This window comes from Corvus cornix, chromosome 9 (assembly GCF_000738735.6).
Source record: "Corvus cornix cornix isolate S_Up_H32 chromosome 9, ASM73873v5, whole genome shotgun sequence".
NCBI classification, from domain to species: domain Eukaryota; kingdom Metazoa; phylum Chordata; class Aves; order Passeriformes; family Corvidae; genus Corvus; species Corvus cornix.
The window spans coordinates 3,437,072-3,462,642 of NC_046339.1; the positions used below are offsets into that span (position 1 = coordinate 3,437,072).

The 25,571-nt window shown below is 44.3% G+C and overlaps 1 protein-coding gene across 3 annotated transcripts in view; it reads right to left on the minus strand.

Annotated features, from left to right (window-relative positions):
• Positions 1 to 4,823: 4,823 nt before the first annotated feature.
• GOLIM4 (golgi integral membrane protein 4) overlaps positions 4,824 to 25,571 on the minus strand; it is a 30,215-nt gene continuing 9,467 nt past the window's right edge. The window contains exons 2-16 of one of the 3 annotated variants that reach the window (XM_010397410.4): positions 22,403 to 22,477; positions 21,162 to 21,211; positions 20,371 to 20,424; positions 19,718 to 19,868; positions 18,429 to 18,511; positions 17,787 to 17,870; positions 14,517 to 14,684; positions 13,360 to 13,689; positions 11,919 to 12,145; positions 11,413 to 11,492; positions 10,713 to 10,825; positions 8,984 to 9,151; positions 8,503 to 8,571; positions 7,006 to 7,086; positions 4,824 to 6,681 (exon numbers count right to left, since the gene is read on the minus strand). In XM_010397410.4, the coding sequence (XP_010395712.1) occupies positions 6,520 to 6,681; positions 7,006 to 7,086; positions 8,503 to 8,571; positions 8,984 to 9,151; positions 10,713 to 10,825; positions 11,413 to 11,492; positions 11,919 to 12,145; positions 13,360 to 13,689; positions 14,517 to 14,684; positions 17,787 to 17,870; positions 18,429 to 18,511; positions 19,718 to 19,868; positions 20,371 to 20,424; positions 21,162 to 21,211; positions 22,403 to 22,477 (1,895 nt within the window). In that variant the 3' untranslated portion in view covers positions 4,824 to 6,519. The remainder of the gene's footprint in view (positions 6,682 to 7,005; positions 7,087 to 8,502; positions 8,572 to 8,983; positions 9,152 to 10,712; positions 10,826 to 11,412; positions 11,493 to 11,918; positions 12,146 to 13,359; positions 13,690 to 14,516; positions 14,685 to 17,786; positions 17,871 to 18,428; positions 18,512 to 19,717; positions 19,869 to 20,370; positions 20,425 to 21,161; positions 21,212 to 22,402; positions 22,478 to 25,571) is intronic. The other 2 variants (XM_010397411.4, XM_010397412.4) reach the window with 2 other exon arrangements.

Below are 25,571 nucleotides of genomic sequence, written 5' to 3' on the forward strand. Positions count from 1 at the left end.
GCAGCTTTATGGAGGCAAGGCAACAAAACTGGAAGCTGACTCTGTACTTTACTTGATGTGAATGCTGCTTTCCAGAGGAAGCACCTTTAGCAAAGCTCAGCTGCCTGGGAACAGGAAGAGGTGATGCAGGATGAGTAAATCACAGACCAGGTTAATGGCCAACAGAATTAGCAGTTGTGGGATTACCCTCTAAGGGAAAAAATATTGATTTTTATTTAATTTTTTGTCCTCAGCTGCTTAAACTACCAGCAACCCAAGCTAGAGCTTAAACTGTGATGCTGTACCTGGAATGAAAAACATCACAGCTGTTGCACACCAAAGAGATTTAAGGCACCTTTCTGGAAAGCCAGGGCACTTTGAAATATTCATGAATCTTTAGCAGTTTCCTGAGATACAGAGGAATGTCAAATAATCTCCTCTTCTTTTTCCACACTGGAAGGTTTAATAGCTGGAGCTGTGAAACCTTTGCTACCCAGCAAGATGGAAATGCCTCCTTCCTTCTCTCCTCACGACACTGATTGTAATTCCTGTAATGCTGATGGTCCCTCAGAACAGGGGCAGCTCAGGTTTGGAGCTGAGGTTAATTTAGTGGAGATGTTCCCTGCAAAGGCTTCAGTCCAAGAGGCTCAGTAAAGCAGTTTTTAGTGGTAAGGGGAAGACCTGAGGTGTCAGTGCACACATCCACAGGGATCCACATGGAGCACTGGAAAGCCAGAACAACTGCTGAGGGCAGGAATGCTGAATAGGAGGAATAAAACAGGCTAAGAAAGGCTGGAACTGGCCTTTGTGTTGCATTTAGGCAGCAGTAGAGCAGAGGTTTCTTTGAGGCAATCTGACAGGAAGCTTTGGGTGGGGAATGCAGCAGGCACAGAGGTAAATTGCAAATTTAACCATGTTTGCTGCAAGGAGAAGCCTTGAGGGGGATGTCTGACAGTGTGGAACCACCATGCAGAATAACCTGGTGAGCTGCTAATTACAGAACAGTCCAAATAAATGTGGAAACTGAAGCAGGATAAAAGTTATGGCCTGTTCTTTCCTCATCCTTGCACTGAGACCCCTTGCTTTGCAACAGAGCCCTCAAATAACCCCCAGGAACTCAGGTTTTTAGGCTTTGGCGATCTCCTGGTTGGATTCCTGAACCCCTGTACAAAAACACCAGTGAGAAACTCCATTCTGAGTAACTTCTCAATTTTGAAACTGCTGAAAATTGTTCCAATATTCTAATTTTAAACTTTCTCTAGAATAAATCTCAATGCCTCTTCAGGAACAACGTGGATTGGGGCTTTGCTGATCTGTCACTGTGAATTATAACACTTCTACAAAGACTTTCTTCAAATCACAGCATTATTTTCAACAAATTTATTTTAAAACTCATCAAAATATTGATTTTGAGGTTGGAAGCATCTCAACATTTTTCATTATTGCACCACATCCCTTAATTTTACGAGCAAAGCAATCCATTAACGTGGCCATCTGGCATGGCATAAAACAGGGAGGGGAACCATTTCCATTTCCAATTTGCCTTTGCTTTCTAGAGTATTTGGCGGCCCGAGGAGTGCAGTTGGCTTTTCTGTGCCACATAATGCTTGTGCTCATCAGGGAAAGAGGTCAGTGGGATGCAGATATTCATAAAGGTCTGTCTTGGGTTGCAGGAGAGTCTGGAAACTCCGAAGTGAGCTCATCCACAAGAGGCTTTTGCCCAAGGCTCAAGTAAATAGAATTCTGCACAAATTACTTCCTCTAATACAGATTCCTGTATATCTGTGTATTCATGGATGGAGAATTCCAGGATGGTTTGGGTTGGAAGAGACCTTAAAGCTCATCCCACCCCTGTCCTGGGCAGGGACATCTCCCACTACCCCAGGTTGCTCAAGGTCTTATCCAACCTGGCCTTGGACACTGCTGGGGATGGGGAGTCCACAACCCCCCTGGGAAACCTGTTCCAGTTTCTAACTACCCTCATGGTAAAGAATTTCTTTTAATAACCAGCCTGAATTTCTCTTCTTCCAATTTGTACCTATGTCATATATATATATGTGTATATATATATGAAACCATCTCAGCTTCATGCATGGGAGCTGTCACATTTCTCACCTGTCCCAACAAATGACTGGAAAATTTGCTCCCTGAAATGCAGGAATTCCACTGGAATGTCTGCTGTACACAAACAGCTCTGGGCTCCTGCAGCCAGGAGTGTCCTGCACAGGGCTGACCTGGGCCCCTCACCACAGCTGCAGCTTTCCAGGGGTCCTCTGCATCCTCTGCTGGGAAAGATTGAGCTTGGCTTTTCCACAGGTCAGGAAGACCCTGCAGGTCTTGCCCTTCTCTCTGACACCAGTGGGATAATGGATCCCACACAGTCTGGGAGTTAATTCCATAATCCCATTTTCACAGAGCTGACGACTTTGTTCTGCTGAGCACCCAGCAGCAGCATCTGTTCATTAATTAAGGATGCTTCCTCTTCCAAAATGCCATCTATGACTATTTTTTGTTCTTTTGGTACAAGACCGTGGATAAAAGTCCCTGGGAGATTTAACCTTTCATCAAAGCTCACCTTTTTATCTACTTCAGCTCACAGCTACCCTCAGAACTGCACTAAAGGCAGCTCTCTGATCCTATGGCAGCTTTTCCAGGCTGTCAGCTCTGGGATGGGCATTCCCTGGAGGGGCTGCTTCTGCAGCTCTGAAGGCACCAGGAGGGTGTTCCAGGCATTTCAAGGTGCTGTGGTCACGTATGTGGCTGACAGATGGAGCATTTATGATGGAAAAATTGTCCTGATAGTTTTGCTAAGTCTGAAACTTCGATGGACCAGAAATTTGGTCGGTGGAAATGCAGATGTGGAGCTGAGGAAACACAGCTGGCAGCAGGGGGGGGGGGGCGAGGGAAGGCTTGTACACATGAGGGATGGAGACTAAAACAGTGAGAGATCACCCCAGGTCAAAACTCTGTGGAAAAATGGGGTTTTGACCTGACAAAACCATTTACTGTGTGGTTGAAAACATGCAGAAGATCCAGTTTTATACTGGTGATGGTGTTCAGAAAGTTCAGCAGGACTCTGGGGCTAAATTTGGGTCCAATCTGGAGGTTTCCTCTCAAAACCCTTGTCCAAATCCCTGTGCTGGCTTCTCTCTGCACCTCTCACTGCAGTGGGGTTTAACACTTCCTTAAAATGGTTTGAGAACAAAATATGCATTAAAGTCCAATGATTGTGTTTCAAGGAAGGATAAGTTATTGATGCCAGAATGCCTGTGGATTTTCTGTGGCGTGTTGCAGCACACAGGAACAAGTAAAGCTGTTGTTCCTCTCATCAGCTGAGTCCCTGACCATAACAGAGCTGATAGATCCCTATCATATGCTGAACTTCTAAGGAAAAAAACCCCAAACTTTATTAGCAGATACGGCAAAATTATTTGGCTTTTTTATTCTCTTCAGTTGTGATGATGATGAATAATGCTGCATTTGAAGCAGCAAGAAGGGAACTCTGTCTGTGGGCTGCTGCTGTGTCAGATGTACCAAGGGGCAACTTTTTCTCCTGCTCTGGCTGCACAGCTTTGGTTTCTCACTGCCCTCAGCCTGCAGATGCTGTGTCTGTGCATTTATTCCCGATGCAGCAGAGTGAGCAGCTCCATGAGCTCTGTAAACACTGACTTTACGTGCTCAGACTCACAAAGCTGAGGGAAGGTCGTTTTTAGCAGGGAGTGCCCTGCGGCTCCTTCCCGTGGAAACCTGAGCAGAAGTGCATCAACGTGTCAGCCCCGAGTTTGTGCTTCGGTGACAAACGGATTTATGGGCTGTGGTCCTTCCCTGTTTGCCTTTAATGGCAACACCACACGGAGCAGCCCCACTGAGGCGCGCTCTGCAGCATTCCCTGATCCATGGAATGAATCCCACTGGATTTTATTTTTTGCACTGTGTTACTTCTTCACCTGTTCATGGCTAGAGCACCTCTTACCATCCTCTTGAGTGACCTTTCAGCTTCTGGTAGGCAGGATTCTCTGGTGGTGCCTGAGCTGGGGCGGAACCAGAGAGGCTTTTCAAAGATGCGATCAAAAATCTATCGCAGCCTTTAAATTAATTGCTGCAATTACTAATTAATGACTAAACACACTACTTCTGGTCTGAGTTTTTTGTGTTTCAGTGGGGGCTGAGGGCTCCTGCCTTGCTGGGTGTTTCCATGTGTGTGTTCTGAGGCAAGGCACCACGAGTCTCCTCTCCCAAGCTGTCTGTAGCATGAATCTTCTCTCCACAAGCAGAGTTTTCCCAGTGCTCTCCCCCTGCTGCCTGAGCTGCCTCCAGTATTTTGATGAGTGCCTGCCAGCCCTGGTCACAGGATGCTGACGGCACTGCTGAATCCCAAAGTGATGGAACTCCTCCCTTTGAATTCCGACTTCCACTCTCGTTAGTCCTAAACCAGAGCACCACGCTGGGATCACACTCTGTGAGCTGGGAAACAGCAGTTCCCTGTGCTGATCATCCTGTGCTCCAGGGCTGGAGCTGTGGCCCATCCCCACTTGGTTTTTAGGTCACAGAAATTTATTAAATTCATTAATTCATTAAAGCCAAGCATTTGGCATTCCCTGAATTCCAGGGATCGTAGGGCAATGAGGACCAGCTCAACTCAACCCCATGGTCCCCTGGTTGTGGCACTAAGTGACCCTTGTCAGGCACAGAGGTGGGAATATCCATTAACAAAAATACTCCACATCCCTGAAAATGCTGCCACGGCTCCATCCCATCCCCTGCCTGTCCCTGCTTCCTGTATTCAAATGGAATCCAAGCACATCATTAGGAAAACCAACACAAACCCTCACGCTTGTGAAAGATCAGTAACCACATTCTGGTTTATTGACTGCAGTCAAGTTTTATTATGCCTCAAATAATTAAATACTGCAACCATGACATTAAAAATACAGGCCAATTTACCAAAATAATTGTATTCTGAAGATTATGTACATATTATACATTTTACAGTCTCATGTAAACTTTTTTTTTTTATACATAAGGTAAATCTGATTTATGGTAACTAGAAAACCCAAAATACTCACTGACAAAAATCTTCCTATGAAACATAAGCACTGGATCTGGGACAATTAGGAAAATTGCAAAGAATGGGAACCAACTATAAAACACAATATAATCAAGTTAGTAGAAAAATGAATTAAATTACATTCATATAAAAAATTGAACTAAAAACATTGCTATGCATCATTATAAAAAAACAAAAAGGGAAAAACCCCCACTCCCTCTCCCTTTATATATTAACACAGCCTTTGATGGGGAGCTCCCCTGTGCCTCATTTCCAGCAATGGGGCATAGCCTGGGAAATCCAGATTCCCATTCTCCTTTACCATATATTAAATAACTAGTGTCTGTACCAATACAAATATTGTATAATTCATGCACTGGGATTATGTTCAGAGTAGCCCACACCAAGGCACAATTTTTGTGTCATTCCCCCCACCCCCCCCTCAGGTTTCAGCATGCAGTGCTGGAGATGTTTGCTGGCCTAAACAACTTCTGTGGGCTCTGGCTCGAGTCTGAGTCTCACCCTGGGGCACACAGAAATCCTTCCAGCAGGTATTTTTTAATAAATAAGGAAAAGAAGGTAAAGGCCTCAGTTGAACATCCTGCACCAACTGTGTCAGCTCAGCTACCACACCCTCCAGGAAACATGGCACTGAGGCAACATCATTGTGGTTCTGGTCAAATATTCTAGGTATTAACCAGGACAAGGAAATTGCTGCTGCTGTAAATCTCCATCCCTGTGACAGCTGTAGTGTTTTGATTTGGCATAATGGAGCTCCAAGTCTAAATTGGTTTTTAGCTCCCAGCTCCTCTCAGCACAGCCCCATTTGCATGAGCAGCCAGGTACTGCTGTAACTGAAGTACCTGGGAATGCTCGTTAAAATAAATGCATAATTGAACCGTATCTAAACAGCTGCCAAAATTAACAGCTGGTAACTTGGCTGCATTCTGAAGGCTTGTAAAATTTGCATATTTTATAACTGTTCTGCACCTAGAAAAGGCCTGGTCCTGCAAGGAGCTCGGCCCGTGCTTGTCTTTGAGGTTACAAGGAATAGCCAGCCCTTGGTCAGAATAAATCCATGGAAGACAACGAACTGGAGTGACTGAAGTCAACTGGATTTAGGCACTAGGAATATTCCTTCAGTGTTGAGTGTACCTGACAGGACACCAAACATTCTGTCAGACCTGGACAAGGTGAAAGTGGATCCAAAATGGCCTCTCTAAGCCGTGCCCAGAGTTACAAAAAATTCAACCTAGAGGATGTCTGTTTATGTACAGCCTGGATAGAAAAGAAATCCTAATCTAGAGTATCAAAATACTGGATTCATATAAACACAGGAGAGCATCTAATAGAAAAGTAAAAAGTGGAAAACACAAGTTTTGGTTGCTTTTTTTGGAAATTAAATACCCTAAAAAAAGTTGGTTTGTAAAAAAAAAAAAAACAAAAACTACAACAGGAATTTGTGTACTGGCAAAGGAAAAATGAAGGGGGGACTACATCTCCCCTCGTCTGCGAGTTTTTGCTGCAACAGCTCTGCCTTCCTCCTCTTCCTCCTCCTCTTCCTCCTCATAATTTTCTTCATGAATTTCTTTCTGGTTGTTGTCTTCTTGCATTTCTTGCTCTTGGTCTGTCCCTCTGTTATTCTTTTCATCTGCCTGATTGGGGAAAACAAAACAAACTTACACACAGATTCAGTGCCAGCTCCCTTACAGCTTGTTTTAGGGCAATGAAATGATTTTCAGCTGGAGTTGTGAGAGCTGATGGGCAGAAACAGAAAAAAAAGATTTTCCAAGGCCTCCAGGGAGCAAGAACTGACATGGAGATGGAAGGGTGAGCAAAAGGAAGCTGGGACAGCATGAAGTGTTGAGGTCTATGATCCAAAGCAATCTAGAACCATTACTATGTCACATCCCTGTGCCAGGATCAGTTGTGCTCAGGGTTTGATCCTGTCCTGAGCCCTGGGCTTGCACAGGACTCACATTTTCCTCGTTTTCCCCATAGGGCTCCTCAGCATTGTGCTCCAGCTCTCGCTTCTTCTCTTCAGTCAGATCTTCCTGCACCTACAAGGCACAAGAGATGTTCTGTGTGGTTTAATTGCCTTTTAAAGAGTGGCCTGTGGCATAACAGGGCACATTTTCACAGTGATGTTTTTTACAGAATGAAGATTCTAAAGAGGGGAGAAGACAGCATGGAGAGGTTAAAGGAGGATAAGAAGAGCCATAACCACCCAACAATCAGGAAAGTCACTTCTGAGCATCTAACTTTTAAATACAATGCTCACAATGTCTTCAGTGCTTCCTTGGAGAGAGCAGGTCATGCTGAATCTGTGTCCCTGATGCTCAGCTTTTGGATCTCTCATTCCTTCCCGTTCTGTCAGCACTATCCCTCAATTCCATGCCCCTATTCCCATGTTAGGTGCAAATTTGAAAGAGAAATGTTTTGAAGTAAACTTGATTTCCTTTTGTAAAGTGCTGCTGTGCTTATCTGCTTCCAACAGTGCCCTGTGAGCTGGGCCAGAGGCATCCATCACACCAGGATCACTTTGGGAAAGATCTGAACAGCACTGGGTAATATTTGAGTCAACCTACTAAAGAAACTGATCCCCATTACAGCATCTCACGTCTCTCTTAATTGCTCACTCAATCCCTGCTGCCTCTTTCCTACTTCCAGTAAGCACAGTGGGCACATCCTTTATGAGATGTGGATAAATTGTTTCCTGTAAGCCAAAGAGCAGCTGCCAAAGGCCAGCTCTGCCCAGTTCCCAGTGGCCTGGTTGGATGGAAGCAGCAGTGTTTTGCACTGGTGAATGTTAAGTGCATCCCAGCTAATCCAAAGTGTTCCCCATGAGGGAGCAACAGCAGCCAGTTCCAGGGCTTTTATTGAAAGGGATTTTGTGGGAAGCAGAAACAGGGATTGATCAGGTACTACTGAGGGGCTGTGGGGTGGATCAGGCTGGTGCCTGCACGATGAGCATGACATGAAGGAGAAAGTCCCTTCCCTCCCTCTCTCCTCCAGCTCAATGTTCTGTCAGCTTCCTGAGCAACCCCACGAATTGCAGCTCGGATTGCTCAGGAGGAGCACAGATAAATCAAAGTCAGAGCTAAAGAGTAAGTAAGTGGCCAAGGAAGCAGTTTGCTCAGAACTGCAGTGTGTGATTAGAGATTAATGAGGTTTTCTGTGACCTTGAGGTTTCCAGGAAATTTTCCTTGTGTTGTGAAAGGCTTAATCTTTTCAATTATTGCACAATTAATGCTGTGTGGCATGGAAGACTAATGGATTGCAGCACAGGAGCATGAGTAACCCAGAGTGTATCCAGAAGGGGACAGTAGAGTAATGGCAAAGACTTCCCAGGTTTGTTAAAGTCAGACAAAGTGATTTGGGTTCATCCTGCAGTTCTAAAAGATACCAAGGTTGAGTGTTAATGGAGCTGTGCTCTGCTACCTGAGCCTACACCTGCCCTAGGTCTGTGTTCTTACCTCCTCTTCTCCCTCTTCCTGGTATTGCTCATCCACATTATCCTCCTGCTGGTCAGGATTTCCTGCCATCTGCACAAAGATCACATAAAAATTCAGTTCTATGAGCTTGCCTAATAACCAGAGGGCTAAAGATTAAAGCTTCTTGTTCTGGAACTAAAACTCTCTGTAAAGCTGAAGTAACAATAATGGCAGGAGAAGTTTGAGTGCATTCATTAGCAGTAGTGAGAGCCCAGCTCTGTGATTTAAAATTGCCCTCAATTAAAGAATAGCAGGATGAATATGAGAAAAATCACTTCATAGAATAAAGCAAGATTTTCCATACTAAGCAGGGAGACAATGGAATATTCACACCATTAAAGACCAATACCATAAAAATACAGACTCTCTCTGCCTGGAGGAGTTTACAGCTCCAACACAGTTGAAATGTGCAGCTTTAACCTCTTGAAGGGGCCCTAGAGGTGCCTCCTTTGCCTTTACCCACCACCAAGTGCTCTTCCATTCCTGGATGTCCTTGTTTCTGACCCGTTTCCTTGTGCTTTTCATTTTCATCAGGGAGGTTTTCTTCTCTCTCTTGCCCAGCTTCTTCAAATTCATCTTCTCCCTGATTATTGGGGTCATCAGCAGGATTCACATCTTCCATCGCTGCCTTCTGAAATTTACAGAAGTGAGTGTTAAATACTTTTAGCTCATGGTCCAACTGCACTTCCCTTGAAGGAGCAGCAGCATGAGCTGTCAGAGCCAGCTCCATCCCCACTGGCACCAGCTGGAATCTCTGCAGGATGAGGGGTCACTGAGGTACCTCAGCAGTGAGCAGGGACAGAGGTGCAGGCACCTGTCTGCTAAAACCACAGTGAATCTGAGCACTTCTGTCAGAGGCTGCTGAACAACTCATGTTTAGTGACTACCTGACAGTGCCCGATAAGGCCATGTGAACAAAGATAAGACTTTAATGCTCACATCTCCAAATGGGATCCTTCAGTATCAGCCTGTCCTGCTCTATTGACCTTGGCTGTGTCTACAAGAAAAGAGAACACTCACTTTTCATCTTTGCCATGCAGAAAAGGAGCATTTTCTGTCTGCTTATCATTCAGTAAAAGCAGTTTTATATCTTTATAGCCAACAAGTCAAAGATCACTTAGAAATACTCACGGTGCACCTTAAATTGCTGAAGGGGAGGGGAGTAAGGAAGATGCACCTGATGTTCACAGCACCAGGTAAGCTGGGCTTTGGGGGAAGGCTCAGGGTGATTCTCCTGCCCCAGATCTCTGTGCAGTCGATATGAGGGCTCAGTTCAGTGCTGACCTACTTCCTCCTTCAAAACCTCACACCTCTGCACTGACTCCAGCTGGTTACAGTGACTCTTGAGTTGGCCTTTAATTAACGACAGCATGAAAAATACCATCCCCTCTCATTTTTCCTGGCCACTGCTGGTATTTTTTGAAGTCAAATGTACCTGTAAGTCCCAGCTCAGACCAAATCCTTTATTCCACTGAAAGCACAGATCAAAGTGATGCCATGAAGATTTTTTGCCTTTTCTTTTATACCCTTGTTATAACTTTTTACAACTTCTGTATTCTTAGTGCTTTTTGCCTGCATTCTTGGACTTGTTTGTTCAGCTGGGAGACTCAACATTTTAGAAGCTTCGTAGCCAGGGATCAGTGTGCCCCAGACCCCAAGGTCCTCTCCAGAACACATTCTGTAAACCAAGATAGAACCATCCAGGGGAAGGTTCCTTGGGGAGGGGGGGCTCACTTGAACCTCTAATTGGGGGGGAATCTTTGATAGATCTGCTAATTAGTGACACCTATAATGTTACACCAGATCTTTTGGTTGGGGGCATTGCTGTGTGCATTTCGGTGCATTCCACCTGGACGTGGTGCACCTAAGGATCCTTAAAATAAATACCAAAGTAAAATCCCTTTTCCCTTCTAACTGTGTCTGACTCTTGATTTTAAGACCAGAAAGGGGCATCAAAAGGAATGTGGAAATAGGCACCTTGCTTCCAACACGGAAGCTTTTTCCTTTTATTTCTTCCCAAATGAGTAAGGACACCTTTAAATAGATCTTAGATGTTGTTTCCAACTGTCAAGCCTGTCTTTCTAGCAGACCTCTGCTTATCTCATTTCTCTAAGGTGCAATTATGTCAGACAAGACCTGTGGATTCTCACTTCAGTAACACTGCAACCCTTAGCATCTTAATTCATACTCACTGATTCATCAGCCTGCTGATTTTCTGCCTGATGTTGTGCTTCTTGCTGTTCATTTGCATTATTCTGATCATCATCTTCACCTTCATCCTGGTGCTGGTTGTCATGTTCATAAGCTGAGGAATTTTTTAGGTGATTATTGTATGACAGCAGTTTAGAGTTATCCTTTTAAGAGTCTCCTATAGTCAAGGTTCTACACATGCTTTTAGCAGTGGGCAGCCTCTACCTAAACAGATCATGCTCACAGAATTGATTTACTCCTAATAGGAAACAGAAATTCAAAGATCAGGCCAGGCTGGATGGGGCATTGAACAGCCAGGGCTAGTGGAAGGTAGGCCCTGTCCATGGCAGGGGTGCGGAATGAGATGAGTCCCTTCCAACCCAAACCATTCCATGATTCTGTAATTTAAAGAGATCAAACAGACCCATACACAGAGCCAGCAACATAACCAAGATCCACAGAGCCCTGTAATAACAGCTCAGTCAAAAGGACACTTTTCTTTTCAGGAATGTGGATATGATCTTTTTTAATTCCTCTATTTCAGTCAGTCAGTTCAACCACGGTTATTTGAGCTTCTGGTTTTAAATTGCGAGTTTATGTTTCACTTGAATCCAATCTGGATATGAAATGAATATTAAAGTCTCCCAGGCAAGGCAGTACACAGGGAGCCTGAGCATGGCAGAGACAGAACTTCTCTCTTACCTCCTTCCTCTTCCTGAATCCCTTGCTCTTCCTCCCCTTGTACAATGTCCTGGTCCATGTTATCATAACGAGCCTGTTGGCTGAGAACATTAAACACCAAACATCATTTCAGCTTCAGAAGTGTGTTTTCTGCTCCAGTAAACAAACCCCCCACCTGCAGCTCTGCCTCTCTCAGCACCTGCCAGAGCAGGCCCCAGTTTCATGCTCTATTATCTGGTATTTTCTCACATCACCTTTCCTGAAATACGCTTGACAGAACAGAGCCTTTCCTGTGCTGCTACACTGACTTTGTGCTTGTGTGTCTGTGTGTGGAGTCTGCAGTCCTGATGGATACAGGTCAGGCAAAGAGTGAAGTCAGGACTCTGAATTTTAGGGAACAAACTTCCAGCTCTTCAAGGAATTAGCCAACAGGACCCCCTGGAAATCTGCCCTCAGGAACAAGGGAGCAGAACAGAGCTGACAACATAAAAGCCAGAGCACGACAAACTCGGGAAGGAGAATTTAACCTGAGGCGGTTTTTGTAGAGTTTCTCCCCTTGCTCTGCCTGTCTCTGCAGCTGGAGCTCTCTCTCCTGGAGCTGCTGCTGCCTCAGGAGCTGCCCTCGCAGCCTCTGCTGGTGCAGGGATTCCTGGTGCTGCTGGAGCTGCTTGGCCTCCTCTGCTCTCTGGGCTCCAAGGTGCTGCTGCTCCAGCTGCTGCTCATAAGCTGCTTTCTGTCTCTTTGTTGGCGTTACCTGTCACAGAAATGTGTTAGTCACACATTAATCATCCTTTCAGTGATCACAAACAAGCACAGAGAAACCTGTCCCACGGGAAAAAAATGCAGGTGCTCCATGCAATAGGCAAAATTACAGTGAAGTTATTTTTAAGTTTTCCTGTCCCTGCTTAAAGTTTAAATGTTTTTTTGAACACAGACTGGAAGTGTTGAGGTGTTTGTGGAGGACATGGGGAAGAAAGAGGAGATTGTAGGCTGAGGAAAGCCATGATTTTCCTATAAATAATAATAAAACCTCCCAACATATTACACAGTAAAAGGAGGTTTGATGGCTGATAAGACAGCAAAGGTTTCCATTGATTGAACTGGTAATCTCAGTGGGAGTTGCTTTTAGCCTTAAGTGAGACACTGCACATCTTTTTATACTCAGCAATAACTTAAACTAACTCCAGTTTCACAGCTTAACCCATTGCTGCTGTTCTGACCCTCTGCACCTCTCCACCTCTTCAGCAACAGCTTCTCATCCCACCAGAGTTACACAATTAATCTGCCAGGACAGAAAGTGTTTACAAAGCCTAAAGTGAGACCAGTGAAATACATTTTCCACTGCAGATCCAATCTAGAATGTAAATGCAGGATTTGCTGGTTTTATTTAGAGCTGCACTGTGATTTCCCCTGGCTATTTCAGTCATGTTTGTCTGGCAGTTAAAATTCCCTGTCAAGTGACAGTGAGCACTGAGCTGGCAGTGTGTTTGCAGGAGGCAGGTATCTCTGACAAGGAAACACTCTGCAATTTGCTGAGAGGCATCAAATTACCAAAGCAGGACAGTTCTCCATCCCAGCCTCCCTCTCACCTGCTGAGTTCTTCATCAGCTACCACGGGCCTCAGGTTTAAAGTGGGAGACAGGATTCAGTCTGCTGCTCTTTTTTTTTTCCCCCCCATCTGTTGCTTTTTATCAGCAGAATTAATGTTCATTAAGATCTGGCCAGCACTGCAGTACAAGTGTGCTCAAGTTGAGCCTGAATCCTATTGCATCCAAGTGCTTTGAATCCCAAATTTTCTATAAATATGGCAGTAATTTTATCTTAAAACCAGAGAGTGCTCTGAATCCCAAACTTTCTATAAAAGATGGATTTTGCCTAGAAATAGGTGAGTGCAATACAAGGCCAGCAATGATAAGAGAAGCCTCCATTTAAACTGCAGATTTAATCAGTTAGAAAAGAGCTCTCTACCTCTGACTGCAAGTGATCACCCAACATGTTGGTTTCTTCTTCCTTTTGTTCCTGCTTTTTCCATTCATGCTCTTCTGGGGCTTGGTCCTGCTCCTCCTCCAGGTGCTCAGGCTGCCCTGCCTGCTCCATTTCTTCCTCTTCGAGCTCCTTCTTGCGTTCTTCTTCCATCTGCTCTGCCCGCTGCTCCTCATCCTCTCCAGCTTCCTGCTGCTCCTGGATGTTCAGCTCCTTGGCATTGTGGCCCTCAGGAGCCCTTCCCTGCATGTGGAAAGGCTCAGCCCTGTCCTGTTCCTGGGTATTTATTTCTTCTCTCTCCCTTGGCTTCTCATTCTGCAAAACAGACACAGGATTATGTGTGTACAACACATTATGGATTTCAGTTTCAAGAGAGCCAAGGACAGGCTTGGATCCTTTATCCCAGCCTGGAGCTGTTGTCAGGAGGGCCAAATGCCTGCTTTGGAATGAGCTACTCCTGCCAAACAGTGTCATTACCTGGTCTGTGACTCTGCACAGCTACACAGGGTGTTGTACAGTTACATCACAGAGTATAAGCCTCGTTTTGTCTGAAGAGGAACAAAAACTCTTACAATTCTACAAAGCAAATCTTGTATTTTTAGAGACACAGTTTAGTGCTGGCTTTGGCAGAACTGGTTCACAGCTGGACTCGAAGATCTTAAAGTTCTTTTCCAACCTAAATGATTCTGTGATTTTTATTTCCTGTAGGTTCTGCTGGCCAAGAATTCTTGTAAAACAAAATCACAACTGGTTTTTCTTAACTCCTAGATTACACATTTTCTGCTTGAACATTAGTGTGCCAATTTTAAATACACTGACTTCAATGCACCACTGGAACCTTATAAAAATTTCTTCAGAATTTGTTAAAGCTTTCTGGAACACTTGAGATAGCTAAAATTTTAGATTTCTTATTCAAAAAACTTAGATTTTGGGCAACTTCTTAAAACAGCTGACATAAAGACACTTAAAACTGGCTTAGTCATGTGAAAAAAAGTTAATTATGAATAGATCTTCCTACTACTCAACAATTAAACCATTCCTCACCACTTTCCTCCAAAGGTGCACAGTCAAACACACACTCCTGAGACATTCAGCACCTTCTGTGAGTAAGAACCATGTCTGGGGTGTCTGTAGCCTTTTACCTCCTGCTGCTGCTCGGCCCCAGCTCCGTGGTGCTCCGGGAGGTGGCTGTGTGGGGATGGGCCCCGTGCCTCGGGCTGCTCATTCCCTCCTTCCAACTTCTCTGGCTGTTGGAAACTTGGGATTTTTTTGAGCGTGTCCTTCAGCTGTTTGTATTCCTCCACCTGAGTCTAAAGCCAACAGGTTAATTACAGTGTGTCCAAATTCATTTCTTAATCACCTTGGAGTGAAGTTGCTGGCAGGACACGTGGTAGAAAACTTGATATTCCAGGGAGGAGAAGGGAGCTTTTAAAATATAATTTTTTTTTTTTCTCCACTGATCCATCGGGATCTTTTCAAAGTGCACATGCATACAAAGTGTATTAAAAACATCTCTGTGGGACAAAGAGGAGGAGTTGTTTTATTCATGCCAAGCAGGAGAAGTGTCAGAAGGGGATGATGCAGCTTTCCTGGCAGACTAAAGCAAAGGAAGTCAAGAGCACAACTTCTCCTTTGCTGGTGGGAAGAAGTGCAGCTCTTTCAGAAACAGAAGTTTTAAAGTACATCTACATGTTGTGAAAATGCCAAGTGCTCAACATTTAGACAGGTGTTAGACAAGACAACAGCCACCATACGGAACTGAGGCAAAGAAAGTCACAGTGGTGAAGAGCAAGGGGAAAAAAAGAAGGGAAAAAAAGAAAAATAGAAGGAAAATGTAAATTTCTAAAGTCTTCCTGAAATGCAACAGTAAAATGTTGTCATTTGATTTGCTGTTTAACTTTCTACAAGATCAGGATCAAGAAGCTTTGCAGAAAATCCAGTAGCGTTGGTACCCCAATCGCTGGCTCTGCAGCAGGAAGATTTCCAATTAAAGTGGACTTTTTGGGATGGGCAGGGGGTATGAAAGGTGCCCCATGAGAGGGTTTCTGGGCTGCTCCAGTGGACAGGTGGATGGGTGTGTTTAAGAACCTCCACGAGCCTGCAGCATCCCTGAAAACAGAATGGCCTAAATGGAAAGCAGAGTGCACAGTGATCACTCCTGTCTTTCCAGAGGGATGCTTCTGCCCCCCAATTAACTGCTGGAGAGGACAAACTTCAGGGCAAAAGGAGTATTTCCTGAACATAAGGCTAATACTCAGGTCTCTGACATTTTTGTCTCCACTTGGTGAGAGATGGACACACTGGGATATGTTGGAATGAGTCCAGAGGAGGCCATGGAGAGGTCCAAGGGTGAAGCCCCTCTGCTCTGGAGCCAGGCTGGGAGAGCTGGGGGGGTTCACCTGGAGAAGGGAAGGCTCCAGGGAGACCTCAGAGCCCCTTCCAGTGCTTAAAGGGGAATTTACAAGAAGGTTGGAGAGGGACTTTCCACAAGAGCATGGAGTGACAGGACAAGGGGGAACGGCCTTAAGCTGAAGGACGGAAGGTTTAGATTTGATATTAAGAATAAATTCTTTACTATAAGGGTGGGGAGGCCCTGGCACAGGCTGCCCAGAGAAATTGTGAGCTCCCCATCCCTGGCAGTGTCCAAGGCCAGTTTGGATGGGGTTCTGAGTAACCTGGGATAGTGGGAGGTGTCCCTGGCCCACCGCAGGGGGTGGAATGAGATGAGCTTTAAGGTCCCTTCCAAGCCAAACCATTCCATGATATTTAAACAGTGCCCATCCAGATCAAAATTCCAACACACTGTTCTACTGCTGAGTCACTAAACTGAACATTCTGATTCAAGGCCACAGCTTAAAAGGTGCTGATACTGGCAGAAAACAGGGTTTATTAAAATATAGAATTAATCTGCCTGGCTGTGGCAAAGCACAACGACTAAAATGCTTTAAAGACTCAGGTTAGTGCAGTATTGACTGCTGGTATTCAATGTCTAGAATACACCCAGAAATAGAGGGATCATTTATGGAGCTGTGAAAGAATCCCTTGGGGACTTTCTGCAGCTGGTTTGCAGGAGGCACTACACAAAAGTGTGAAATACCTTCTGTTCTTAAGGCATGTGCAAGACCCTTCTCTGGAGGGTCTCCACGGGACAAATGTCACACCCTGATGCAGACAGAGAGGCTTTGTGTGACACAGGTTCTCTAATTAAAGACCTGAATCAAAGCCAGGAGTGTGTGGAGCTTCCCTTTGGATTTAGTGAACCTTAAATCAGCCCTTCCATGTGGCCTTGTGGAATTTCAGATCTTATCAGCACACACCACACAGCAAACTTGGCCAGGGGTGGAAGAGCTCAAAATTAGCTGCCAGTGTGGTTTAGTACTGCAGATTATGAGTCTTCAGATATTCAGTCTATGAGGGATCATCCTGATCTTTCCCTATTTTTTGACAGGCACAACCAGCAGAACTGGGAAAAAAAAAAAAATTCAATGCTTTTAATGCTGCTAATGATGTTGTGGACTGTGAAAATGCCTAAATGAAGAAAACCAGTCAGGAATAAAAATAACTTCACGCTGCCTCATTGCCTTTTCCTCTGATCTTTCACCAAAAGTCTTCCTCTGCTCCAGCATTACTCCCACTTTGAGATTCCCTGTGGCCTCCACAGCTTGTACCAGCACAGCTGATTGAGCCTGCAACAGTTTGTGCTGTGGATAGTTCGCTTGAAAGTGACATTTAAGAAACTTAATGCTGCTGTTTTTTTAAAAACTAACTTGAGTTCCATCTGGAGTTTTCATTCCTCCATACACATCTCCATCTATATTCTGCTGCTGCTGCACTGATGTGTATTGCCTAGAGCAGCTGTGGCTGCCCCTGGATCCCTGAAGTGTCCAAGGCCAGCATGGATGGAGCTTGGAGCAACCTGGGACAGTGGGAGGTGTCCCTGCCCATGGCAGGGGTGGCACTGGATGGGCTTTAAGGTCCCTTCCAAGCCAAAGCACTCTGGAATTCCATGAAAGCCTCACAACCTCTCCAGCCACACACAAGAAGAGATTTTACAGCAGCATCCAGGTCCGAGTAAGAGATAAATGTGAAGGTCCGAGTGTGGGATGCTAACAGCAGTTCCATCAGAGAGGACAGAGAGAGAAAGGCACTGACAGCTCTCAGGGAAGCAGAGAGACCCTTTCCTCAGGAACACATGCACCGCTGGGCTGGCCCACAGCCTGCTCTGCTCCCTGGCCACCCTGGGAGCTGTTCAGCCTCTGAGGAGCAGCCCCTCGTGCCATGCACTCGCTGCGAGGGCAGCGCTCCCGCTGGGATCCCCATGCCAAAGGCACATGCAGCACCCTGCAGCCAGCCGGGCCAGGAGAGACGGATTTGGGAAGCTGAGAGCCCGCAGGAGCTGCTTTCCTTCTGACCTGAGCAGCAGCTAGTGCACTCTTGTGGTCTTCCAATGTCACCACAAGCTCGTTGTGCTGGGACAGTAAGTTCTTATGCTGTTGCTACACAAAAAGAAGAACATCACACGTTTCACACAAAGTTCATTCTAAAGATCAGTTAGGGAGCCTGGGGGGGGATTTGAACTAGGAAGATAATTCAATTTATTTTGAAAAGAAAATCCTGAGCTGGAATGGCAGCACTTATTTATCTCACATGGAATGCATATTAAACAGACAGAGGAAGCGAGCACACCAGGGAAGGTAGTTTGGAGGCCAGGGTTTGTGTAACTAAAATAAAATTAGAAGTAGGGGTAGATGTTGATGAACATTAAAAAAAAAAAAGAGAGCTGAAAAAATTTGGCATTGAGTTTTGCCAAAACTCAATTCTGAACTTCTAAAACCAAATTCCCAATTGTAATCTGTACCAATTTTTTTTTTTTTTTAATGGGCATGTACTTAAAACGCAGGTGGCCAAAGACAAATCCAATTCAGCCTATTCCTCTCCTTTTGCTCACATAACAGAAACTACAAGTCTTCAGCACAGCCTGCTTCAGGCTTGGGAAAACTTAGGAAAAAATGTTTCCTAATGATCTTGAAAGTTCTCCCCAGTGCAAAGCCTACCTTGACATCCTGTAGCTGGGTGTGAATGTCTTGGTGAGCTTTCCTCAGCTGCCTGTTCTCCTCCTGTAAGTTATACAGGGATTCTGTTGAAAAGAAATGAAAAGAAATACAAAGTTTAAAGCTGGCTGGATTTATAACACCAGGCTAAGCACCAAAATTAAGACTATAACACGATCTACATAAAACCCCACATGACTGCTGCAGCAAGAATTAAGCAGAATAATTGTATGGCTTGTTTTTCTTACCTCTCTCCCCAGCCCTATTAAAAAGCTTTCCATTTTCAAGCAGAAAATTTTAACATTTGGTGAAATTTTCTATCGGTGCACCCAGTCTGCACCTGGAATTCTGCATCACTGCTCCCGCTGGGCGCTGCAGATGGCAGAATTCCCTATGGAAATCTGAATCCTGAGAAGGCAGAGAGGAAGGCACCCTCCTCTCTTTCCCCACATCACATCTGGCAAGTGAGAATTTTCTGTCATAGGACCCAGCTACTCCTTTGGAAGGGATGCCCAGATGGCCAGCACGCTCCAAAAGCTTCTGGGTCAGGGAGAGAGGCTTCTATTCCCACTTTTTACATGATGTTGACGTGGAGCCAACAAACAACCCCTGCCTGCAGAACCCTCTGCAGACAAAGCTGCAAACAGCTCCAGAACCAACCCCTGTGTTAGGGACACGAGGCAAAGAAGGCTCTGATGCACACAGCCCCATCCTTTTGTTCAATGGAATTGTGTAATGAGGATGGAAGAGGCCTGAAAACTGCCCAGAATCTCGAACAGGAAACTGGATGCCATGAGTAAAAACTGAATTCAGCATCCAAGTGTGCAGGTGCAACATGCTCCAGAGGAGCTGGTACATGCAAAGAAAAAGGAGGTATAAAATGTAAATAAAGTCACTTCATAAAGAGGCACAATTACATCTCTGCTAGCAGTGGCAAATACTCTTAAACTGCCTTTCAGTTACAAAAAAGAAGAGGCAAACCTTTTTTTTCAGGTTTATACAAGTCTTAGAATTAAAAACTAAAAACTGGCTCAACAACCTCTGATGCTTGACGGGCTTTTAAGTGCTGGGTTTTTTGCTATTTCTGTAACCCAGACAGAAACACAGAGCACATTGAACAGATTTCAGAGAGAGGCCACAGAAAATCATCAATAAAATGTAACTTGCCAGGAGGCAGAAGATGCACAAATGACCTGTGAGTGAGAACAGAGAAAATGCCTCTCTCACACCACACAGAACACAATGGCAAACACCCAATTTAATGTGGGCAGCCAGACACAGGTTACATTTACCCTTCAGCTTGGAGATCTCCTGCTCCTTTTCCTGCTGCAGCTGCAGGTATCGCTCCTTGTGATCACTGAATGTCCTGCTGAACTCTTCTCCTTGTTTTCGGTGATCTTCCTCAAGGTCAGCGTGCTGTTTCTTTAGTTCTTCGTGTTGACTCTGCAAATACCAAGTTGGGACACTGGAACAGCTCTGTATCTGCACATCTGGCTAATATTGTCTTTGGCAATTTGTTTAATAAGTGCAGATGAATAGGAAGCATTCATAACAGGAAGGTTATTATTCAAAGCATGCACATTGCAGCTCCTTTCAAACACAGAATGATCTCTGTGATGAGCAGGCTTCTATTCCAGGGCTGTGTCACCTCACCCCAGAGCTGCACTGTCCCCCTGGGAGCTGCTGAATGTGTCTAAGAAAACCCCTACGTGTCAAACGACGCGAGGGCTGATAAGTCGGTGTTCCCTACAAGTAATTGCATCTGGTAAGATTAAATTACCCACTGGAAAGCCTGACAAGGAAAAACTGCAAGAAACCACCTTTCAAAAGTAAGAGGAAGGCACTGCCCACACCCTGCTACTCTGCAGTGATACCAGAGCCCAGCCAGGCCGTGTCTCCCCAGCACAAGCAGTTCCTCAGGGGCCCTGCTGTCCCAGTCACCCACCTTCAGCATCTGGTGCTGCACACTCAGGGCGCTGTACCTGCTGTTTGAGTCTTGCTGCAAAACAAAAGCACTCGTGTTAAACCCCCTGACATCCCCCTGAGCTCTGCACATGCAGCTTTTGGGAGTCACCAGCCAAGGGACGCAGCTCCCCAGGAAACAAATCCATCTCTCCCCTGGCTTTGGAGCAGAGCAAGCTCCTACACTCTGCACCTACTGCAGCAACAACCTATTTTAACTCCTGTTACTCAGCTCCCAAACTGCTCCCCAGTTTCAACATGAAATAGCCATAAAATCCTAATTTACTTGCTTTATGAAGAGTTCTCTACAGGTCTCTGGATCCTCTGCCAGATAGAGCTTTCCTTCTGGCACTTGGTACATAAAACAAAGTTTCTTGATGTTTTTATACTTTCCAGTTCAAAGCCCATGTGTTAGAAAGCTGTCACTGTTCTTTTCCCTGGGGGCTAAGCTACAAAAAGATTTCTAACACCTTCTTATTCCCCTTTCCCCTTAAATATAACAACATTACGTTTGAACTACCGTAATATAAACAGGGGATTATTTTCTGAATTAATTTTCTGGAGAGATATTAGTATCTCCCACTATAGCTCAAATAATTAGGAATTGGAGAGCACTTATGAATGCAGAGTAGAACTGGGATAAGTGAGAGCTCTTTCAATTAGTATTTTGCAAGATCTCTTCCTTTGAACAGTCATAATTGCAAAGCATTTCCTTTTCCTTGCAACTCAAATAGCATCAGCTATTAAAAACTTGTGCTAGGAATGATGACTTACCCTTCCTTTATTTAGTGTTTCCTGTGCTTCTAGTTTATAAACAAGAAAATCTGCAACATAAAAGGAAAAGTACTGATGAAAAAAACACCAGGAGGATGAGAATCTGTGCTTGAATAACTCGGCTGTTGGGTACATAAATTCTCTTTAAGAGCTGAACATTTATGCAGAAACAATTTTCAAAAGGATCTTAAAAAAAATAGAAAAACAACCTATAGAGAATTTGACAAAATGCACAATTTTTGACAAAATATTTTCTTTTAGAAATTTCATAATATATCTTCACTTTAAAGTTTCATATTACAGTGAGAGATGCAGAGTTCAGGCTCAAGACTACAGATGGGTAATTAAATCTGTTACATTAACTCTCCCAGCAGAGGCCCAAGAGCATCATTCAAAAGGAAAAGGATATTTATAAATCGTGTATTCTTGGAAATAATAAAACATTTCCTCATTTGCTCCTCGATCCTCTCTCTTTTCAGGGTTTGAAAAGGTGTCTCACCCTCAGGTAGCAGCAGGACCATTCTACACTAGATGGCACCAGAAACCCACTGAGACCTGCACGGTGAGAATCGTTTATTCCTCCTTGTCAGCTTTGCTACAGTAATATTTTTAATTCAGCAGCTGAGTCCTCAGTTTTAGGAAGAATAGAGGCTCTACTCTAAAATTTGCAGTGAATTTAGAGACTGAGGAAACTCAGAGGATGGGATCCTGCTGAACTTGCACAGAGGGCAGAGGTCTAAGAAGTACAATTTGTGTTTGCCCCTCACACACACCTAGAATTTAGTGTTAATCAGGAAAAGGCATGTAAGCATGTGCTCACCCCAAAGAACACGTACAGGTACTGATTCCAAGTTTAATTTCCCGTTGATGGAATGCAGGAAAAGATCCCACGGTTTTGGTACAAGTTTTGAATTTTTGGCATGCCAGGACAGCATTTACACATGCCCATACCCCACAGTGTTGGGCTTTTCATGCACATGGATACAAACATAGTCTCTGGGTATATTACTTCATGTTGCAGTCATCTGTATGTAGTATTTAAAAGATGATTGCTTTTTAAAAGATCTGATTAAAAAAGATTAAATAAAAAAGAACTAGCAAAAGACCAGCACAACTCTGCCAAGTGGATCCTAATATATTGCTAATATATTATCCAGCTCATTTAAAATTGAAGAAAAACCATTTGAAATTACTTTCTACTATAATCAAGTTAAATGTCAAAGTGAAAAGCACATTTTTACCTTCCTTCGCTTTCTTATGTTCCAGCCTTTCCTTTTGTAATGACTTTTCTAATCTTGACCGGTGCTCATACACAACTGAGAAGAGAAATTTTGTACAAATCCCTTTAAAAAGTAACAGGCACAAACCCCACACCACCCACCCCAACACACCCAGTGAGTGCTGGCACGGAATACACCAGGAAAATCCAAGTGGAATGAGGTCATGGGACAAAGGGCAGTTTGTATCCCCTGTGACAGGAACTTTTTTCCTTTTTGCACGCTTTATCGATCCCAAATCCTGGGTTATTTGCATTGCTAAACATGGAATGGGATAAGCAGGCGAGGGATTTGTTTATGGAGGCAGCCAGCTGTGGTGGAGCTACCAAACCCTCTTCCCTTCTCAGGAATGCAGGGACATTTTCCACGTTTCTCTCCTCCCCTGCCTTGTTTGCACAGAGACAAGGGAATAAGACAGGACAGCTCTGCTGCCAGAGGAATTCCTGGCAGCACACGAAGCGTCACAAAGAGGGAAGGGAGATGCCCAAGGGCAGAGGTGCAGCAGGGCACTGGACAGGCTGCCTGGGCTGAGGCATGGGGAACCCGGGAGCCACCCTGAATTCTTCCAAGAACTGGGAATACAGCATTCCTTTGCACTGTCTCCCAGAAAAAATGATTCCCAAAGACTGTCCAAGCTGCCCATGATTCCTTTGCAGACACCATCCCAAAATGGGGGTTACATTTATGACTTTGTTTGTTGTATCCAGGTGTGTTCAGGACATCCAACATCCTCTGGCACAAAGTTCCCCATTTGGCTGCCAGTAAAGCAGGATTTCATTCAGCCTGTGCTTTGGACATGGAGTTTGGGAGGTGGCACATCAGACCCTATTTACCCTTTCCTCACTTCTCGTTATCTGAAACAGCCAAGTTTGCAGCAAAGGTATTGATTGAAACTCATGGAAATATACAATTATATGTGTTTAATAGTACAATTACATGTGCTTAAGCTCAGTTTAACACAAATGCCTTTCACTGCCAAATTACAGTTTGCATTCTTTTAATGAGTTATTAATTTGTATTAAAACAATGAGTGATTTTTCCATCAAAACTAGGAAACTCATTTTTCTGAGAATAAACCATTGGTGAGCATAAGCCTTCAACAAGAAGCGTCCAATAAAGATTTGTATCTTGGCAGCCACAGAAAACTCCTCTTGCATCTTAAAACACGTTCTTTATTCCACCAAGGTGCATTCTGCAGCCTTATCTACCAGTGTTTACGTTTTGACTCAGAAGCTGGATTGCTAATCAATCCCTGGCACCTATCTCCACTTTGCTATTTATCTTCAAAAGTCAAGGGCATCAGTCAAGATGAGCCAAAGTATCAACACCCTCTGTAGGAAAACAAGCAGGCAATGAATATTCACAAAGTCACCACCAGGCTTGGAGAAGGGGAAGAAAAAATAAAAAAGGCAGTACTACAGTGATGGTTTTATTCAGGCCCTGAAGGTGGTGAATGCTGAATTATTGTGCAAAAGGAACAGTGGTTGTAGCACAGCAGCTCAGGAGAGCAATGAAAATCCATAATGGGCTTCCCCTCCCATGCAATCGGGGTGGAACAGGCTTTTTGGCAAACACGCGAAACCACAAATGGATTTGGATGGAGCATTTTCCATTCCACTGCTCCGTCTGCAAGTGCACCTTCCACGGCTCCTCCCGGTGCTTTAACAAGTGTGTGTGTGGGGGGAAACCCTGCACAGCAAACCCATCACAGGGGCAGCAGGAAAGGGCCAGGAGAAGGCAGGATTTGGGCTTCAGGGACCTCTCAGAGCTCAGAGAATCCCTGCTGAGCTCGGGGTTTCACCCTGCACTTGCAGAGTCTGAACTCATCCTCTCCTCTACCTGCTGTGTGCCAACCCTTGAAATACTGGGACAAAGCTGGAGAAGTCCTAAAACAGCCCCTCAGGTGGCTAAAAAGGACAAGAAAAACCTCCTCCTCCACCTCTGCCCTTTGAGTTCAGTTACTGGTAGGCTCAGCACATTTCTCTCTGATAAAAGTCCATAGAGTGCAATGTACTGAAGGTGTTGATCAAGAATAATTATTAACAAAGCACAGCTTCCATGTTTTCTCACTTGCTCCTTTGGGGAGTAGCTTGCAGGTCAGATTTTATAAGTACATACAGGAGTTAATCTCCCATAAATTTGAATTATTTCCACCAGTTAGGAACTTTAGGAAGAGCGCAGACTACAAAGGGCTTGTTACTACAGCAGGGATTTCTCCTACTTCGCTGCCAGCCTGGATATAAGATGTCTGAGCAAGAATCTGAATGAAATAAATACACTGAAAAACAGGTTTTCGAGAAAAGTCCACCCCAGGAGGTGGTGGAACCTACATAAGGAATCTGACAAAATCCCACGGCTGGGATGCACAAATAATTCTTCCTAGGTAAGCTTTTAATTTTGTACGGATCTTTGCACAAATAATTGAACTTTACTTCACCATTATATTTAATAGAATGGTAAAAAAAATGGGGACAAATACTGTCATCTAATCTAATAGCTAACAGGCCCTATTCCAAAGCTGGATTTACTGCAGGTATCAGTTTAATTCTTGAAATTACCTATAGAATGTAACCTACACAAATGAACAAAGAACCACAAACTCACAGAGCCCAGAAACTGAACTGGTAACCTCACAGATCAATAAAGACCTTTCACCTTCAACAAGGAAACACTGAACAGTCTTGGAACTCATCCCAATAAAATCAAGTCCTTAAGATTTTCCCCATAAAGAAAAGGAATTGAGGGAGAAGGGAGGTGTGGGATGCCCTGCATGTTCCCAGATTACACCACTCAGACCAGTGCTGAACGTTAATTGCAACACAGGAGTCAGGGAGGTGATGAAATTGAGATTGTTTAACAGTCAAGGTTCCTTCTCTTATCTTTGCTCTGTACCTCTAAGCAATAAAGCCATTATTAAGCAAATAAGCCATTACTGTACATTTAAAAGAAAGCACTGCCTAGTTTACATTATCAGCAATTTTGTGACCGTGCTACATTAATCATTTGATCAGAAAGATGATCCCAGAGTCTAAAATGACCCAGCTCCCATTACCTTACATACTGCAAAATTAAGATTACACTGGGATTCAAAAATACATGATACAAGAAATTTTACTAATTTCAACATGATTGT